The 21232-nt window shown below is 45.5% G+C and overlaps 1 protein-coding gene across 1 annotated transcript in view; it reads right to left on the bottom strand.

The window, feature by feature from the left end:
- The window catches only part of PTBP2 (polypyrimidine tract binding protein 2), a 76079-nt gene extending 56397 nt beyond the window's left edge, over nucleotides 1-19682 (bottom strand). The window contains exons 1-2 of the mRNA XM_073571400.1: nucleotides 19562-19682; nucleotides 1330-1360 (exon numbers count right to left, since the gene is read on the bottom strand). Coding sequence (XP_073427501.1) covers nucleotides 1330-1360; nucleotides 19562-19569 — 39 coding nt within the window. The 5' untranslated portion in view covers nucleotides 19570-19682. The remainder of the gene's footprint in view (nucleotides 1-1329; nucleotides 1361-19561) is intronic.
- Nucleotides 19683-21232: the final 1550 nt, after the last annotated feature.

Raw genomic sequence — 21232 nt, 5'->3', positions numbered from 1 at the left:
ACACTGGGGAATATTGCATTTAAAAAGTTGTTTGCACAAGTAGTGGACAAAGCCTTTAAAGGGAATTGATCTCCAGAGTTGTTTTTACCTATTAATATGGGCATATAGGTAATCGATCGGTTGAAATAGTCATATCTGTATGTTTATATCTGTAGTCTTGATGTGCAGAAATAGTCTCTTACTAGTTTATGGTACAGAATTCTTCCAGACTTCGGGGCGTGCAGTCCCTTGGAGAAAACTCTGCCCTCCAGTCTTTGTTTGAATACCACGACCCTCCCCAACAGTGTCACAGGGCCCAGTGATGTGTAGTGCTAGCCCCAGAATCCAACACCCTGTAATAGCACGATTATACTTACCTTTTCTGCCCTATTATGGGCATTGGCATCATTGTTGTTCTGTGCAGGCACCTCATTGCTACTCAAGTAGTAGTGACTCACTAGAGCCTGCGCAGAAGAACAATGAAGCCAATGCCAGCAAGTATGTCTCTGAAACGCTGCAGAGGCGCTGTTGACTAGTCATCGTGCAGATGGGTCCTCTGCCGCTTCTCCCTGCATGCTGACAGTGACTGACAAGACTGCCTATACGCGCATATAAAACTTTTAGATACAACACTGAAAATTGCAAAGATCTTACACGCATATATATATATATATATATATATATATATATATATATAAATATAAAAAAAAAAACACCCTTTCAGGAGATACAAGGACAACACTCCAGCAATTGAGAAGTTTTAACTCAAATTCCAACTTCTAATTTTATCAGATTCTTAACATCCTGATTGCTGTATTAGGCCAGGGATACAGTCGCATGACACTGAAGTTGAAGCTTCACATTGTGACATGACATCTAATGGTTTCCCATAGTACTGCATTGAAAACTGGTTGAAAATATTTGCAAATGTTTGCAAGAGTTGGATTTTCTGTTGCTAGGGACTCACTTGCCATAATACTTCAACCGCAAGTTGCAAACATGCGACTGGTTGCAACCTGACTTATTTTACAGCAAAATCGTTGCTCTAAATAAAATAGTCACAAGACAGCAAGTCGCACAAATATTGCCGTGGCACAACTGCAGCCCTAGCCTGTAATCAATATGAATTGACCGTGGACCGGCAGCGTAAACTAAATGCCAACACCTTTTCACCAGGTTGTGCAGCCCGTTTTAAATTACAGTCAAGAATGATGGAGATACTGAAAGAAAATAAACTCTCCAATAAAAATACCAGGTAATTAGAACATGTATACTGAGGTGAAGACTCAATTTGGGAAAGCATGAAGATTCACAAGAGCAACAGACATTATATAAATGAAAAAGGTTTACCTTAACGCCCACTGCAACATCAGTAACAATGCTGTAAAAAAAAAAAAAAAAAAAAAAAAAAAAAAAGATAAAAAGTTAATTGAATTTGTTCAATATTACACATAACTAATAGGAGAAAAAATATTTATGCCTGAGCCACAATTATAAATCTCCATAATAAGAAGCCAAACAAGATTTAAAGCAGATCATATAAACAATGAGTGGGATCAAATCTGAAGAGAGACCTGTACAGGAGCCAAATAATTAAAACAAAACTGTCAAGAAAGGAATGCATTACGTTCACCATATATTGTAAGCCAGGATCACAAATCAAAACTTTGTTTGGCAAAAAGTTCCTAATGGAAATCCCATTCCAGCCAGTATGTGCAGTCCAGAGCCCAGTGTTGTCAGAAAGTCCAGCACATTAACCGGCAAATAAATCACTGTGCAACCAATGAGTGCACAATGGCGTGTCCTCCTGCAGGAGCCTTCACATTCTGACAGGAAGAGACTGGTCAAGACAAGTGTCATACAGGCCAGGCACAGTGGGTTACATTAACAAGTGAGCCACAAATATCTATATAGAAAAAAAAAAAAAACAAAACAAACAGGTCATCGGTTAAATTCACAAGTGGATTAAATGGAGTTGAGGAGTCAAATTCATGGTGGAGTAGGGAGGTAATAAAGCTACGATTGTTGTTTCTCTGCAGCATGTGCATTATACACATAGCTTTACAGTACACTCATTATGTACACAACACTGATGCATACCCTACTACATTTTGGAGTTCTTTCCAGGCGTGTGACCCAAAAGGTCTTTCAGCTACTCAAGATGTGCAGCATCCCTAAAGGTCACGATAGCTTCCTCTCCTGCCATGCACTGATCAACATAGATCAGTGTGGGGCAGGAGGAGAGCGCTGTTCTATCATTCATTAGGAAGGAAACAGAGTCCACGTTCTCCTTGATGAGAGGAAGCTGCTTTCAGACAATACACAAACTTTTTAGCAAGATTTTTCTTCTTTCTGAAAGGTGCATCATGTAGTCTTAAGAATATGGCAAGTCATTTGTGAAAAAAAAAAAAGATATTGGATTTGCCATTATCATTAAAGTGCACAGATGTTTCAGCAGGTGTTACAATACTTATTCAGCAACTATACACAAACTAAATGCAAACATGTTTACCCCCAGTTTTAAAATGGGATATGAACATTTAGGAAAATAAGCTCTTCTGACATGTCTAGTAAAATAAATACTTGTATTCCGAGATGGGAGGAGGGGGTGTCCCAGCGGAGTGAAGCTGCGGGCCCCCTGGGCCTTCATAAAATGTTGGGATGAGCGAACTCCCCAACCCTTTGATTTCCCTGCAATGGGTTTTGGCAAAATGGCCACCGAAGGAGGAGCATGCACAGATTGAGTACTCAGGAACTGAGATCTCGTCTACGATCTCAATCTGCACATGCACCACCTCCATGGCCATTTTCCCAAAGCCCACTGCAGGGGGGGGGGGGAAATCAATGGCACTCCGCTCATCACCAACATTTTATGAAAGCCCAGGGCCCACAGCTCTGCACCACCAGGACACCAACTGCTCCCGGCCTGGGGCCCACAGCATTGACACTGTCTTCTGTGACCCTGCTCCACCAGAGCTAGTAAACTACATTTGGATTATAAAACGCAACCTCATTCCTCCCAAATTTGGAGGGGGGGGGGGGGGGGACAAAGGAAAAAAAAAAAAAAACCACGAACATGATATACAATGACAGCTGCAAGGACACAAACCTTTGATAGAATATATTAACATCCAGTTACTCAGGCGCTGTAAATCATTGCAGGCTGAACGACTGATCATTTTATTCTCCAGATTATTATTCTGCACATATTCAGGAGTGTAATGAGCGGCACCACGTGACCGCTGAAGACAGGAAGGGAGACAGTGGAGAAGCGAGCGAGGCTGCAGAGACCACGGCAGGATGGGCGAGTATAGCGATATTCACCTGTCCATCGCTGCTCACTGCTGTCTCTGCTGCGTCCTGTGTCAGTGACGTTTAGGCAGCAGGGGGCGCGGTGACGTGATTAGTGCGCGCCTCCCATCTGCTGGCGGAACAGTCACCGACACAAGAAGCGGCGATGGACCCAGGAGAGGCGAGTATGGCTTTTTTGCAGCATATGGGTGCATATACTATGGAGCAGCATATGGGGGGCATATTCTATGGATTCCACCCTCAGCTTATACACAAGTCGATAAGTTTTCCCACTTTTTTTGTGGCAAAATTAGGGGGGGGGGGGGGGGTTGTCTTACACGTGGGTATATACGGTAATATTTCTGGACAGATTTATGTCATTGTAAGGCTATGTTCACATGGTTTGTTTTTTTTTGCACAAATTAAAGGGAATCTGCCACCCCATTTTTGCTCTATGAGCTGCGGCCACCGCCATCAGGGTCTTATCTACAACATTCTGTAATGCTGTAGATAAGCCCCTGATGTAACCTGAAAGATAAGAAAAACAAGTTAGATTATACTCACCTGGGTGTCCCGTCCGATGGGTGTCCCGTCCGATGGGTGTCACGGTCCAATGCCTCCCATCTTCATACGATGACATCCTCCTTACTTCTGCCGCAGCTCCTGCGCAGGCATACTTTATCTGCCCTGTTGAGGGCGGAGTAAAGTACTGCAATGCACAGGCGCCGGACCTCTCTGACCTTTCCCGACACCTTCGCACTGCAGTACTCTACTCTGCCCTAAACAGGGCATCATCGTATGAAGATGGGAGGCGCCGGACCGCAACACCCATCGCATACGCCACCCCCCCCCCCCACCCCACCGGTGAGTATAATCTAACTTATTGTTCTTATATTTCAGGTTACAGAATGCTGTAGATAATGTCCTGATGGCGGTGGCTGCAGCTCATACCGCAAAAATGGTGACAGATTCCCTTTAAAAGGTTGCTTTTTATAGTACTAGGAAAAAAGTTCAGATTTCAGAATGCTTTTTTTCCTACTGAAATCTACAGAATGTCAGTTCTTTAATGGCAATCTGCCACCACATTTGACCTACGTAAACTATTAATATGGGTATACAAGTAATAGACAGCTTAGGGGAAAAAAAAAAATAAAAAAAAAAAAAAGTGAAAAACCTGAATCTCATATCCGATGCATTGATGTTGAGAAATCATCTTTTATCACTTTATGTAAATGACCTCTTCCAGGCTATCACCTCCAGTGATTCCTTTACATGAAGGGGAAGCATCATTGTGAAACAAGTAACTAGAACCGAACAGGAGAAGTTTAAATTTTTTTTTTTTTTTCTTCTTGCAAACATTTTTTTGCAGCTTTCTAAGCTCTGCTATATTGTAACAATATTGCAGCTCTGTCTGTCTGTGAGCTGGAAGCTTAAGGCTGTGTGCCCACGTGTTTAAGCGTTTCCGCAGCACTTTTAGATGCGCGTTTCTGCTGCGGAAACGCTTAAGAAAAGCATCCAATGTAATCATTATGGAATCCGCACATGTGCTAATGGTGCATTTTTTTCCGCTGCGGAAACGCCAAGTGGAAAAAATGCAGCATGTTCATTTCCGCATACATTCAATTGTATTACGAAAATGCTTAACAAAAGCGCTTCATAAAACGCATGCGTTTTCCCAGGAAGAGGGTGTGCTTTTTGCGCTCAGGAATATTCTGCATGAAAAACGCTACGTGGCCACATAGCCTAAAGGAACCTGCAAACGTGTTAGGCCAGGTTCACATAGCGTTAACCAGCCCTATCAACGCATCGCATTGACGGGCTGCGTTAACGCTATAGCATAACGCGATATGCGTTATGCTATACCGCTAGCACTGATGAATCATCAGCACTAACTGTGACGGAGCCTCAGACGCTGCAGTCCACGTCTGAGGCTCCGTCAGTACTTAATGGCACATCGCGAACGTGTGCCGCTTTATGGCATACGTCGCAATGCGCTAGTTAATGGGAGGCTATGACAGAGTTAACGGACTGTCATAGCGCAGTGGGAACCCGGCCCTAGGTATAAATCACACACAGCTCTGCAATGAGATCAGGAGCGCAGAGCGCAGTCATTACACAGCACACTGGTAACTCCCCCTTCATGTAAAATAGTCTATGGAAGCAGAGATACTTCCAGGCAGTGTCTTCCCCAAAGCCTTGGAGAGGATATATATATATATATATATATATATATATATATATATATATATATATATATATATATATATATATATATAAATATAAAAAAGTGATTAAAGATGAATTATCAAAAAGGCATCAGATATGAGGCACACACATCACTCTCCTCAGGCTAATTTCACACTAGCGTTCTCGGGCGCAGGGCCGCCGCTTAGCTCCGCCCCTCCGGTCAGCTCCTCCTAGGATCGTATGAAGCTGCATGCGATCAGCGTACCGTATATTTAGCGTTGGGTACACTGACCGTGCGCTGGTATGATTTTGCTGGCGCTGCGCCCAGTGCACAAAAATGCAACACAGAGCGTTTCTGTGAGCAGCGCCAAAAAGGCGCAGCGTCAGCAAAATCATACCAGCGCACGACCAACGTACCCAACACTAAATATACGGTACGCTGATCGCATGCAGCATCATGCGATCCTAGGAGGAGCTGACCGGAGGGGGCAGAGCTAAGCGGCGGCCCTGCACCCGAGAACGCTAGTGTGAAACTAGCCTCAGCTGTCTATAACCTGTATGTCCATATTAGTAGTTTAGATAAAGGAATCTGTCACCATATTTGACCCAAGTGTTTTTTTCACTCACAGAAAGCAACAAGTAAAAAAAAAAAAACCAACACTAAAAAGGGGTTGCGAAAATGTTGCGTGTGAACATATCCTTTAAAATGCTTGAAACCTAGTTAGGCTTACAGACATCACCTTTCCAGACAAAACCAGAGTGATTTGGCAACTGAAAGGCATTAGGAGTTTATTTTATAAAAAAAAAAAAAAAACACTATTTAAGTATTTCCAGAGAATCCCCCCCCCCCCCCCCCAAAGAGAGAAAAAAAAAAAAAAAAAAGTGATTCCCATAACTGAAGACCAAAACACTGACTAAAGTATGATATGGGTGCACAGAGTGTAGGCCTATACTGTGATTAAATTTGCTGCTTGTAGTATGAAAATTATATAGCTACCATGAGCTCCTGGGTTTTTCAGCACATATTAAAATAGCTGCGAGTCTATATGAAATAATTTGCATTATCTATTAAAATCGAGTTTTAATAAGAAAGGAGACAAATCACCATTACATACATGAGCTCAGTTATAACAGTGTGTTTTATCTATATTTTTTAATACAACATGAAACATAGTTATTATAGGGTATTCCCAAAGCCTAATCTCGACCAGACCATTGTTTTGTCTGCCTTTTCACCACAAGGCTCAATTATCTCCATCAAGCTGCATTTAGGAAGGCGGATGCGCTGGACACAATAAGCAGACCCCCTCCTCCTCCCTTCCATCACCAGACAGAGCCATGCAATGTGCTGACTGCTCTCTCTGGATCAATGCCAGGATACAAAGGAACAATTGCATATGGCTGAAAGACCACTGCCAAACTGTCCTCACAACATTGTATTTTTTTTTCCCCTATCACTGTGCTTCAAAGTTTACTGAATAAAACCACTAGATTATACAAATAATGTGGTAAAAAAAAATAATTTATATATATATATATATATCTATATCTATCTCAGAGTGCCAGGACTACAACAGCCGCCCTTCATTTTACACCAGCTACTACAATACAAACAGTGAGGGAAATCCCAGACAATGATAAAGCATCAGAATACAGGGAGAGCTAAACAAATGTTTTATTAAGGGAGTTTCACATTAGCGTTTCAGGGCACAGCAACGGCCTGCACACAGCCGCCGCTAAGCCCCGCCTCCTCCGGTAGCATGCGTCCCCTATCACTGGGGACGCAGGCCATGCGCAGTATGCGTTTGGCGGCGCATGCGTCCTTTTGACAGTGCGCCGAGCGCAACCAAATTGCAACAGGCTGTGTTTGGCGCACCGTCAAAAGGACGCATGCGCCGACAAACGCATACTGCGCACAGCTTGCGTCCCCAGTGATAAAGATAGGGAGACGGAGGAGGCATGCAGCGCCATGCGCCGGTAGGCGGAGCTACCTGAGGCGGGGCTTAGCGGTGGCCGTCGCTGCGCCCTGAAACGCTAATGTGAAACCACCCTTAGTCATGTAGCCCGGGTCGTTTTGTCTCTAATTTGCCTAGTAGGCCGATATCAAAGCGGCACTGATGCCGATTGATAAAGCAAAAAAGATATAGAATGATGTTCATGTGAGCCATACACAATGGCAGTGTTATTCCACAGGTTAGGACAATTAAACAAATCTTGTCTTTAGTTCCTTATAATGGACAATATACAGGTTACAATTGTGAATAGGGGATAAAAAAAATAAAAAACCCACACAACTATCTTTTACTATACCCAGTAAACTCCCTTCAAGTTTACAACGAACGCAAATCATGTAAAAAGTTACCACACGGCCAGTTTCACACATCTGAAAAAATGCATGTCAACTGTTACTCAAAAGTAACAAGAAGCCATCAAATTTTTTTTCTGCAGAATCTACCGTATTTTTCAGACCATAAGATGCACTTTTTTAAATGGGTGTGCGTCTTATTGTCGCAATATACTTACAAATCCTGTGGCGGTCTCAGTGGCGGCAGTCCCGATGCAGGCTCACTTCCCGGGCTGGTGCTGCTGTGGTGCGGTAGTGTCGGGGCTCTATCGGTATTTCATCAAAGCCCAGAAGCCACCACAGCTCCGTTGCTGTGACATGGTGGCCTCCGTCAAGATGGCCGCAGGGGGTGGCGCCTGCTCAGATTCAGATCTCTGCAATGAGATCTGAATCTGAGCATGCGCCGCTCTCGGCGGCCATCTTTCCGGAGGCCCCCACGTCACAGCAACTGAAATACGGGGGCTTCTGGGCTTTGATGAAATGCAGACGGAGCCCCCCACACGCAGCATAGCGAGCCGCTACCGCCCCACAAAGCCCCGCCACCGCACGAGCCTGGGATGGGATTTCCCGCAGGCCACCGCACCTGCCTGGACCACCGAACGACCCTTGTGACCACTCCATCTGTGCTGATCCTTTCCCAGGTAAGCTGAATTCGGACTGTAAGACAGACACCCACGTGACACTTTTTTTCCCCTATATTCCTTCTGAAAATGTGGGGTGCGTCTTATAGTCCGAGAAATACGGTACTCCCCAAAGAGAGAGAAACACTTTAGCCATCAGTGTGGTTCTAGTTGTAGCAACTGCTGTTAATTTCTGGGGGGAAACTGAGAAAAGCTGTTAGAGATGGCTTCACAATAAATCACAAAATAAAAACTAATAGCCCCAGGGCCTGACAAAACCCACTGGGAGACACCAAATAGGCATTACGAGATTTTACAGAAACGCTTTAGACAATACCTATATATTTACAGTATCCCCCCCTCCCACCAACAAAAGAGTAGCCATCAGTTTACGGATCTAAACCTCTGCCCTTTCTAACCTTAGGAGTACGAAATAGCCAGTCTCTGATAAGTACCACATTGGACTCCTTAGGTCAAGCTTACATCAATAAATGACAAGCTACGCTGAATTTTTTTCCAACAAAAATATGTATAGAAATATATTCTAAAAGTTGTGGTAATTAGAACATAGTGGGGTTAAAAACCATAACCAAGTGGAAAAATATATGCTGTTAATGAGGTTGGTACTTTTAAGGTTAAGGGCGTGTACACATCAATTCTTTCAGAGCATTTTTACCCATTCTAATAAAGGGGGAAAAAAAAAAAAAAACCCATCAAAAACACGGCAACATTTTAGCCTCTTATAAGCAGTGTTTTTTCCCTGACAACTAGCAGATTTTTGATCCAGAAACGTCTGCAAACACTTAACAGTGTGCACATACCCAAAAGCCGGTGATAAGCCATATGGAGGATTGCTTTATTGCAGGACGAGTTGTACTTTTGAACGCCCACACTGATTTTACCATATAGTGTACTGGAAAATGGGGGGGGGAAAGTACACTTCCACAATTTCATTATTTATCATGTACACTAAATGCTAAAACTTACCTGGCAATGCAATTCTCCAGATCAGTGCGAGTACGCAGATACCAAATATGTATTTGTTCTTTATTTAAAGTGGTGAAAAAAATTAAATCAAAAGTTTGTAAGAAAAAAATAAAAAGTTGCCATTTTCCAAAGACCTATAGCGTCTATTTTTCGTGATCGCCTGTTACTGCATTTTATTGCAATGTTGTGAGGACAAAAATAAAAATAATAATCTGGAGTTTGAATTTTTTTCTCTCGTTACGCCGTTTACAGATGCAACAAGATGCAGCAAGGACGTGCAGTAAGGGGTAGGATGTCTTCTTGAAGCCGGCAGCACTGTAACGTTAACAGGCATGTAGTTACTAACAGACAACTACCTGCCTGTCGTGCATGGCGCTGGCTTTATTTTAATTGGCTAGTTGACGAGTGTAATTCCATGTTGTGTGACCACAGCAGCTGAGCAGTCATCTGGGCTCTCTTTGCTATTGTCACACAGCTGAACAGCACCAATACAAATAAAAAATGAGGAACTTGGGCACTTGGGCGAGCACAATGCTGTCTGTACGCTGCACTTGCATGTCCTGTTCATTCGAGCAAACTGCACAAGTGGTGACAGCGACGCACCTATACATGCTCATCCTAACTAACATGAACTACTGCAGGACGTCTCCAATAGAAACAAGGCATAAACACACTGCTCAAAAAATAAAGGGAACACTTAATACAATGTAACTACAGGTCAGTCACACTTCTGTGAAATCAACCTGTCCAGTGCAACACTGATTGTGAATCAATATCATCTGCTGTTGTGCAAATGGGAAAACACAACAGGTAGACATGAAAGCAATTAGCAAGAAAACCCCCTATAAATAAGGAGTGGCTCTGCAGGTGGGGACCACAGACCATTAATCTGTTCTCCCCCTTGTTGGCAGTTTTGGTCACTTTTGCATTTTGTCATTGCTCTCACCACTAGAGGTACTGTACAGTAGCATGAGGCAGTGTCTACAACCAACAGCAGTTGCTCAGGTAGTGCAGCTTATCCAGGATGGCGCATCATTGCAAGCTGTGGCAAGAAGGGTAGATGTGTCCAGTACGGGGGCAACAACCCAGCACCATTAACTCCTCCTTTGTGCAAGGAGGAACAGGAGTAGCAGTGACTGAGCCCTGCAAAATAACTTTCAGCTGGCCACTGACATCTATGTGCCTATTTAAACTGTCAGAAACAGTCTCCATGAGGGCCCAATGTCTACAAGCGGGTGTTGTGCTTAAAGCCCAACAAAGTGCAGGGTGATTGGCATTTGATAGAGAACACCATGATTGGCAAATTCGACATTAGAGCCCTGTGCTCTTCTCGGATGTGAGCAGGTTCACACTGAACACATCTGACAGACATGACAGTCTGGAGACGCCGTGAAGAACGTTCTGCTGCCTACACCATCCTCCAGCATAACCGGATTGGCAGTGGGTCAGTAATGGTGTGAACAGGCACTTCTTTGGAAAGCGCACAGTCTTCCATGTGCTAGACAGAGGCACCCTGACTGCCATTAGATACCGGGATGAGATCCTCAGACCCATTGTGATACCACATGCAGGGGCAGCGAGTCCTGGGTTCCTTCTGATGCACGAGAGTGATAGGTATCATGTGGATGAAGTGTGTCGGCAGTTACAGCATGAAAACATTGATGCTATGGACTAGCCTGCCGATCCCCAGATCTGAATCCAAATTGAGCACATCATGTCTCGTTCCATCCACCACAGGCTGTCTAGGAATTGACTGTTGCTTTATTACAAGTCTGGGAGGAGATCCCTCAGAGGAACACTTGCCGCCTTATGAGGAGCATGCCCAGATATTGTAGAGAGGTCATACAGGCACATGGAGGCCACACACACTACTGAACATCATTTCTTTGTCTTGAGGCATTTCCACTGAAGTTGGCTCAGCCTGTAATTTGATTTTCCACTAATTTTGAGTATCGTTCCAAATCCAGTAATCCATAGGATATTAATTTTGCTATACATTGATCATTTCTACGTTTTATAGTTCTCAACGCATTCCACCATGTAATGAACAAATATTTGAAACTTGAATATTTCATTCAGTGATATGTAGGATGTGGGATTTTAGTGTTCCCTTTATTTTCTTGAGCAGTGTACATGGTTGGGGTATTATGAGGGGTCATTGTAGGTCAACTGTTTACTTTTACGAAATGAAACCATTTGACAGCATTATTTAATTTGTAAACAGGATAGATAGAATAAGAGAGCACCCAGGTCCCTATGCATAAATTGCCAAAAGAGTAAGGCCTCTTTCACACTTCCGTTTTTTACAATCAGTCACAATCCGCCAGGTTTTGAAAAAAAAACGGATCCTCAAATTTTTTTTGAGGATCCGTTTTTTTCCCATTGACTTGCATTAATGGCGGATTGTGACGGATTGCTGTCCGTTGCATCCGTTTTTTGTGAGGATCCGCCAAAAGTTGCTGTCCGTCACCATCCTCAAAGATTTCAAAACGGAGCTTGTAACGTTTTTTTCTCTGGCGGATCCTGCAAACACTGATTTAACCCGAATTTCTTTCTGGGTGCCGGACAAAAAAATTCTCTCTCTCTCTCTCTCTCTCTCTCTCTCTCTCTCTCTCTCTCTCTCTCTCTCTCTCTCTCTCTCTCTCTCTCTCTCTCTCTCTCTCTCTCTCTCTCTCTCTCTCTCTCTCTCTCTCTCTCTCTCTCTCTCTCTCTCTCTCTCTCTCTCGGCCAGCGATTCCTTTAAATCATTTTCAGGATCCGTCTAAAAACGGATCCTGTGCCATCCGTTCACATCAGTTGAGAACGGATCCGCTTGTCCGCCTTTTTGGCGGATTATAACTGATGCAAAAAACTGAAGTGTGAAAGAGGCCTTAGACGTTTTAATTTATATTTCATAAATCAAATAGTACACATGAAAATACCGAATATACTCGTGTAAAAGTAGAGTTTTTCAGCACATTTTTTGTGCTGAAAACGCCCTCCCTCGGCTTATACATAAGTCAGTTGTCCCAGAGGGCTGGCGGGGGAGAGGGAGCTGCAGAGCAGTGGGTCACAGGAGGCAGGAGTCGACAGCTACGGCTGTAACTGTGCCCGCTGCTAAAGAGAAATGAATATTCATTTCTCTTAAAGCACGCAGTGACACCCCCAGCCACCAGCTTCCAGAAGACATCCAACTCACCTTCCTGCACGCCCTCGCTGCATCTTGTTGGTTCCAGCGCCAGTAGCATTTCCAGCCGAGCGATCATGTGGCCCCGCTCGTTAAGGTAGTGAATATGCACGCCTCTCCACTCCCATAAGCGTGGAATGAATATTCGTTACCTTAATGAGCGGGGCCACGTGATCGCTCGGCAGGAAGAGCTGCTTACGCCGGAACGAGATGCATCAGGGCACGCAGGAAGGCGAGTAGGACGTTTTTTTTTTTTGTTTTTGTTTTTTAAATAGGAAACATGCATACAAGGACAGCGATGGGGCAGCCATGCATACAAGGACAGCGATGGGGGAGCCATGCATACCCGGCTTATACGCAAGTAAATAAGCATACCCAGTTTTTTGTGGCAAAATTAGGCATCTCTGCTTATACTGTAAGCAACTTTGTAATATATCGTATTAGAGAAATCTGCTTCTTTCTCTGCCAATGTTGATCAGTCATTGTCAAAATTCTCAATTCTGAGGTAAAATCTGTATTAAGTGAAGACAGACTTTCCCATTGCTGAGATAGGAGATGGAAGGTGCTACTGATACAATTCTATGTAGACGGGAGGGAGAAGCTAGGGGCAGAGCTCCTCCCATCTACATAGAATCTCATCAGTAGTAACAGCCATCTCCTATCTCAGTAATGGTAAAGTCGGTCTTCACCGAACACAGATTGTACCTCAGAATTGAGAATTTTGATAACGATTTATCAATTCTGGCAAAGAGGCAGATTTCTCTGATAACATATTACAAGGTTGCTTATTTTCATGAGTTCTATTTATTAAATAAAATTAAAACAGTTACGATTTAAAGAGATCAGGTTGTAAAATCCAACATGCTCAGTCCTTTCCATAGTAGTCATCCACAGACACTGCCAAGCAAAATCAAGTGTTGTCCATGGAAAACAATCATTATCTTCCTATGCATTGGCTAAATCAATGTTTATAGGAGATATAAATGTAAAAGGCAGTAGTAGCAGTAAAGGGTTTTCCAAGCTTCAGATACATTTTGCTGGGACTGAAAATTACAGAAATCCTGACAGAACCTAAATGACAGTCAGAATTCTGCTCTCTACCTAGCTTGAATGGTAGTCACGTGACCACCAATATACACAGCAGAGGTCACATGACAAGTAGCAACTTTTCCTGTTACTCTGTTCTAGTGAGAAGTGGATGATGAGTTAAGGCCCTTTTACATTTAGCGATGCACCAGCGATCCAACCAGCGATCCGACCCGGTCAGGATCGCTGGTGCATCGCTAAATGATCGCTAGTGAGCTTTCATACAGAAAGATCTCACAGCGATGCAGCAGCGACGCAGCGCACGATACTTACCATTCACACACAGCGATCCTGCGTACTCCCGCCCGCCTCCACGCGTCGCTGGACGTCACAGCAGGAAGTCTCAGCAGGAAGCGCCCGACGAGAAATGGAGCCGGACATTCTCGCGCGATCAGCGATGAGCAGCGGGGGAGCCGGTCGCTGGTAAGTATCACACATAGCGATATCGCTAGCAATATCGCTATAACGTTACAAAACCAGTGACGTTTTAGCGATATTGCTTAGTGTAAAACCCCCCTTTAGTCGGCACAAGACTGATAGTAATGAAATCGCATACTCGTGGTCTTACGACGACTGCTCAAGCTACAGAGTAGAATCCTGGCAGACTGCTGCTCACTGTCAGCAATAACAAAGTAACCGCAAAGGATTACGTGGAGCTCGGAAAACTACAGTAGTTAAACATTAGAGAACTATTGAATCAGGTTCAAAAACAGGAATAATCGGTAATATTTAACCACTCCATTCACATATGAGCAGAGGCCAGCGATACACAAGCTTACTGTAACATATTGCAATATTAAAGGGCAATGTACAGCCCGTCCAGAGGAATACATGAAATGGCGTACTGTGCTACCACTCAATTTTTTTTGTGCCAGATTTTATAGTTCTACATGTAGCCCTGGCCTGATGGTCAATGGTGCAGAATTATCAATATTGTCTTATCAGTCATCTTTTTAGGAAACTAAGGGCCTCATATCAATAAAAGTTGGGATCAGCTGCCCTAATGTGTATGGGGGCTCATGTCTATTCCCTGACAGTTGTATCAATGGGAGGTCCTTTAGATAATCGATAGGATCTTAACGGTGTGTGCACACGTTGCGGATTCTGCAGCGGATCCGCAGCGGATTTGGCCCTGCGGATCTGTAGTAGTTTCTGCTGCATTGTACAGTACCATTTAAGTCTATGCAAAATGAAAAACGCAGTGCACACGTTGCGGATTTGCTGCGGTTTTAAATCCGCAGCATGTCAATTCTTTGTGCGGATTCTGCAGCAGTTTGGCACCTGCTCCATGACATGGTGTTATTTTATATAGAAATTGAAGATTATGTTTAAACATGTGATCGATCCATACGTCACTTGAACTTTGACTTCTTGTAAAAAAAAAAAAACATGTGACTATTGGCACCAAATTTCAAATATGGAGTGTATTTAGTCTGGCAACAACGCTATTTTTTCATGTCTGTCATCCCCTGAGGAAGTAGTAATTATTACTTGGAAACGCGTTGGGAATAAAATAATCATCTTTCATCTTAATTGGAATTGTGCCCATCGTTTGGCAGCGCACGAAGTCCATAACAAGTGCTATATGTTTTATAAATCAGTTTTCCAAGCGATGCTACAGATTGCTTGGAAAACGCTAGCATTCTGCAAGCTAATTACGCTTGCAAGTCGCTAGTTTTTCTGCGGGAAAATCGCGGGAAATTAAAATGTGGTTTTCCAGCAGAATGGAATTCCAGAATTCCCGCAGTAACTTCTGCGGGACTTCCGCAACGTGTGCACATAGCCTAACAGCCAAATAACAGTAGCAACAGCAAGGAAGGGTAACGCCGCTGGAAACAAAGGGTACCGTTACACCTAGCGATGCACCAGCGATCCCGACTAGCGATATGACGCGGTCAGGATCGCTGGTGCATCGCTAGGTGGTCGCTAGTGAGCTGCCAAACAGGCAGATCTCACCAGCGACATCGCTGGTGACAGGGGTCGCTACTTACCTGTCAGACGCAGCGATCCTGCGTCCTCCCGCCCGGCTCCACGCCTCGCTCGTCGGCGCCACAGGAAGCCCAGCAGGAAGTGGCCGACAAGGAATGGTGCAGGACGTTCTCGCGCGATCAGCGATAACCAGCGGGGGAGCCGGTCGGCGGCAAGTATCACATGCAGCAATATCGCTGCAACGTCACAAAATCGGTGACTTTACAGCGATATTGCTAGCGATATCGCAGTGTAACGGGGGCTAAACTGAATTCATAGTGTAAAAGTTGCTGCTGATAACATGATGCAATCATTCTAATAGGCCAGTAAATGAGTGCTCAAGGACTCATCTATAGGCTATCAGCAGTTTGTTTAAGCACCTGAAATCTGCTACTCATAAGGCCCCCCACACAATGAAAAAGAGTTGGCCCGGAAATGCCGATACCGATGGGCTCGGCCAGCAGTCCAATGTATACGGCAGATGATGTTGGGGGGTAATAAGGATCCAGAATGTTTGACTTCAGACTGCAGATCATTTTGCTACAGCAAGAGGCTGAGTTCACACGTAGCGTTTTTTTTCGCGTTTCCGCGGCGGTTTTAATCGCGCGATTTTGCCGCGAAAACGCGAAAAATAAGCATCCCATGCATTCCTATGGGATTCCGCAATGCTGTGCTAATGCTGCGGTTTTTACCGCGGCGGAATCGCTTCGCGGTAAAAACCGCAGCATGCTCATTAATTTGCGGAATCGCGGCGATCCCGCACCCATAGGAATGCATTGTTCGGCTTATTTCCCGCATGTGGCTGTGCCCACCATACGGAAAGTAAGCAGAACATTTGCGGATGGTACCCACGGTCCGGAGGAGAGGAGACTGTCCTCCGGGCTTTGGGTACCATATTCCTGTAAAAAAAAAAAAAGAATTTAAAATAAAAAATATTGTTATTCTCACCCTCCGACATCCCGCGCAGCCTTCCCGCTTCTCTTCATGCTCTCGTTCCCAGTAGTCCTTTGCGAAAATGCTCGCGATGACGTCCGTTCTCGCGGGATCGCGAAGTCTCGCGACGTCATCGCGAATTACCGCGAGACGTCGCGATCCCGCGAGAACTGACGTCATCGCCAGCATTTTCGCAAAGGATTACTGGGAACGGATGCGCGGGACGTCGGAGGGTAAGAATAACACCATTTTTTATTTTTTTTTTTACATCCTATCTTTTACTACTGATGCTGCATAGGCGGCCTCAGTAGTAAAAAGTTGGTCACACTGTCAAACACTGTGTTTGACAAGTGTGACCAATCTGTCAATCAGTTCTCCAAGCGATGCTCCAGATCGCTTGGAAAACGCTAGCATTCTGCAAGCTAATTACGCTTGCAAAATGCTAGTTTTTCCGCGGGAAAATCGCGGGAATTTAAAATGCGATTTTCCCGAAGACTGGAATTCCGGAATTCTCGCGGTAATTTCCGCGAGAGTTCCGTTACGTGTGCACTTAGCCTTACTGTCAGAGAAGTCCGTCAGCAGCTCACCCATAGAGAAAACAAGAGGGAGGAGCAAAGAGAGCGCTCCTGTGGAGTGTCGGGGTATAGATGGCTGCTGGACGACCGTCCAAACCATCATTCTGCAGACAGCATCCTATCGCGTGACCTTTAGGCAGGAGCTACACGGCCAAAGATGCCAATTTGGCAACGCTACATGATGAAAGAAAGTGATGTGACAATGCTTTGTGGAGTTGTTATAGAGCTCAATCTGTAGTAAGAGAATGATCTCTGGAGTGCCCCATCTAGACAGGGAGATAGCAGCAATGCTCCAAATACTGGTGACGGCCAAGCGAGCGTTCCCACCAGCACCAGACAGCAAGACCATCGCTGGGCACTTGAGATCCCTGTCCTTTGAGTGAGGGGCTGGGGCAGATCAGCGCACAGCAATAACTTCTATTAATGGTACAACCCCTTTAACCCTTTGAGCACCAAGGCACATTTGTGCCATACTTTTAAAAACTGCCTGCGATGCAACCAAATTAACTTCTGGTCCCTTAAAAGGGATAAAACATTAATTGCAGGTTATAAAAACATAACATTTGTGAACTATCAAATATATCGCGAGGCAAGTTTCCTGTTTTTCTGATGCCCGTTTGTGGCAACTGGTTTAATCAGAAACATGGGCTCAGCCAATCACAGAACGCCGATCGTAGGCAGTGATTGGCTGAGCAGACACTTCCTGTGTGTCAAGAGCTGAGCAATGCGCAACAAAGACAATGGGGAGGAGTTGACGGGTGAAGGCAAGTCAGTCCCAAGAGTTATTCCCGCCCCCACTACATGAAAGGGAATCTGTCACCCCCCCCCCCCTCGGGATGTATATGACCTATTACTATTGGCATGCAGGTAATAGAAATGCTACACTTGTCCTACTTGGATGCCTCATATTAATGGTCTTGTTGCTGAGAAAGGCTATATTCTGTCTGTTAACGATTTCTTCCAGGCTCAGGGGCATGCGGTGCCTGGAAGAAATCCCTGCCTCCTGTATTCATTGTAATACTGCCCCCCTCCCAAGCATGTCAGTTATTGCCCCGGAATCCCACGTCTGCGCCCTGCACTCCCTCAGAAATACTGTGCAAGCAAGTCACTGTGACCTCCGAGGCGCGATAAGGCGCTCACCCCACTTCCTCCCTGAACAGTCATCGCTAGGAACCATGTGTACATGTAGATGACTATGGACAGGGAGGAAGTGGGGAGAGCATCTCATCGGTGCACACACCGGGGGTTCACTGGAGTGGAAGTCGCCGACACAGAAGATCTCTGAATGCAGCGCCCACAGAAGGGAGGAAGAGGTATGGATTTCTGAGGGAGTGCAGGAGCGGGATTCCGGGGCTATAACGGACACGATTGGAGGTAAGTAAGGCTACTTTTACACTTACAGCATTTTTTTGCGGCCCATTATAGCGGCCCGTATTGCCGCACTTTTTGTGGTCTGCTGCAATAGCGGACGGCAAAAGAGTTTGCGGATCGCCTTTTTTTCCCAATACTACATTAATAGTATTGGGAAAAACCGGCGTTATGCAAAAACGGAAGTGACGGTACACCGCAAAAACAAACTTCCGTTTGTTTTTGCGGCCCCATTGATTTACAATGGAGGCCTTGTCCGTAAGCCGTATAAAAGATGAAGCAAGCTCAAATTTTTATCACGTGTGCATAAAACACCCCTCACAGCCGTACGGCACACAGCGCACCGTGGAATTTTTGAGGGCCGATTTTGCAGCCCCATAGAAAACTATTGGGCCCGCGGAAACATGGCGAGTGTAAAAGCAGCCTAAGTAGGCAGGGATTTCTCACCGCACGCCACAGAGCCTGGAAGAAATGATTAACAAGGAAGAACATGGCTCAACAAAAGGACCATTAATGTGAGGCAGACAGGTAGGAGTAGGGTAACATTCCTGTCACCTGCACGCCCCATATTAATAGGTCATACACGTCCTGGGGGGGGGGGGGGGGACAGGGTCCCTTTAATGCAAGTGACAATATGTGAGGACTCTTATGGCTGAATTATCACCTTTCATCATGGCTGTATATAAGCAGTGTCAGTGGCCGCCTCACAAGGCCACGGCCTGGCTGCTCCCAGAGAACAATAGACCGCAGCCAACCTGCCGCCATAGGGGCAGCAGCAGGTCCTCCGTGATGGAGGCCCGGACAATGGCGGCAGCGGGGAAGCTCTCCCTCCTCCGCCCGGACTCACGGCCTGTGAGCTGCCTCGCACCGTCCCCACACAGCGGCCGTGCTGCGTAGCGGCCTCCACGCCGGAGTGTGGACACAGCCCGAGCTCCTTCCCGCCATAACGGCGCTGCAGCCGCTCCTGAGGTAACCGCCGCGCTCGCCACACACCGGTCCTATCTATGGACGATATCAGCCGGGACACACACAAACAACCTCCAGAGAAGCCACCTACCCGTCCATTGCCGGATTGGTCACCGCTCCTTGTGTGATCCTGAACTGCAGCTCCGCGCCGACTCCAGATATAAACAAAATGGCGCCGCCCGATGTGACGGAAATAGCCGAGTGCTGGGCGAGCCGAGCGACGCCACATGACGGAAATTGCCGAACGAGGCGCTGGGAGGGAAGCGCCGTGTGAGGCGGGAACAGCCCTTCTCCTCACAACACTGTGCCGTCACCGTGCGGCGGCTGTGAGGAGGCTGCTTCCTCACGGTTTACATGTTTCTGTCAGGGTATTAGAAGTCCTGTTCACACATGACTTTATTTGGGGGAGAGGTCTAGTACTTTCAGTAAAAAAACGGTAGTGAATGTCAGTATTCCAAGTTTCATTTTTGCACACTTGTTTTTTCCTCTTTTTTTTGTCCAAGCGATAACATTTCTATCTTTCCATATGAGGGCCTGTTGTTTTGTGTGCTGTTCCCAGGCGCTGAAGGCGGCTCTCGTCATTGTCGCCTGGTCTCCCTGCAATCCGCGGCACCAAGCGACGCTGATCGGAGTCAGCACCCGATGTGTGTGTATAGCGTGTAATTAATAAATAATTGACTAATAAAAACAGTATGGGGTCGCCCTTCAGTTTCTTAACCAGCAAAGGGAAAGCTGGGGGCTGATGTTAATATTTTGCGAAGGGGCCAATAGCCTAATGGTTCCCAGGCTATTAATATCTGCTCTCAGGTGTTTGCTTATCCTTTACTGATTATTATAGGGGAGCCCCCCCCCCAAAAAAAAAATATGGGGTCCCCCTTATATTTACTAACCAACAAAGGTTAAACAGACAGTTGTGGGCTGATATTAACAGCCTAGGAAGGAGCCATGGCTAGAGTACCCCTCCCAGACTAAGAATATCAGCCCTCAGCCGCCCCAGAAATGGCGCATCCATTAGATGCACCAAATTTGTCACTTAGCCTCCGATCTTCCCACTTGCCCTGGTGCGGTGGCAAGTGGGGTAATAGTTGTGGGGTTGATGTTAGCTGGTTTATGACCGTCTATGGGTCTATTAGACATTCCCATTACTAACGTCATAGTCAAATGTAATAAAAACACAGTAAAGTCCTTTATTTGAGTTAAACACTCCCCGACCCTCTTTTACCCATTTATTCACCAAAAAATAAAAAGCAAACTTATACTCACCATTCCGCTGATGATCCATTAATGCTCATGTCCCACACCGATCTGAATGGTTTGGTGAATTGGAAAATCCAGTACCAGTGCTATCCATGTCCATGTGTGGCATCCGTGTGCCGCATCAGTGTGACACATACCAGTGCCTTGGAAAAGCAGTACAGTTAGCGCTGTTCCCAGGCGCCGGGTGCTGAATGCAGCTCTCATTATTGTCGCCTGGTCTCCCTGCAATCAGTGCTGGATCACGCAGCGTGAGAACCGCAGCTCTGACCGGCAGTAATAATCTTACTGCTGATCAAAGCCACTGGTGTTTCTCACGCAGTCATTCAGATGCTGAACCCAAACAGTAACACGGACTTCCCGGAGAAGTCCGTGTTCAGGATCCATGACCGAACAGTATGCATTTGGTAGAAACCCCAAACTTTACTGTTCGAGTTTGCCCATACCTAATAAATGTCCATGTCCCGCGACGATCCGGATGGTTTGGTGAGTGATCACATCAGTGATG

This window comes from Dendrobates tinctorius, unplaced genomic scaffold, assembly GCF_039654945.1.
Source record: "Dendrobates tinctorius isolate UK_male_01 unplaced genomic scaffold, ASM3965494v1 ptg000029l, whole genome shotgun sequence".
NCBI classification, from domain to species: Eukaryota; Metazoa; Chordata; class Amphibia; order Anura; family Dendrobatidae; genus Dendrobates; species Dendrobates tinctorius.
This window is presented reverse-complemented; position numbering and strand designations above follow the sequence as displayed.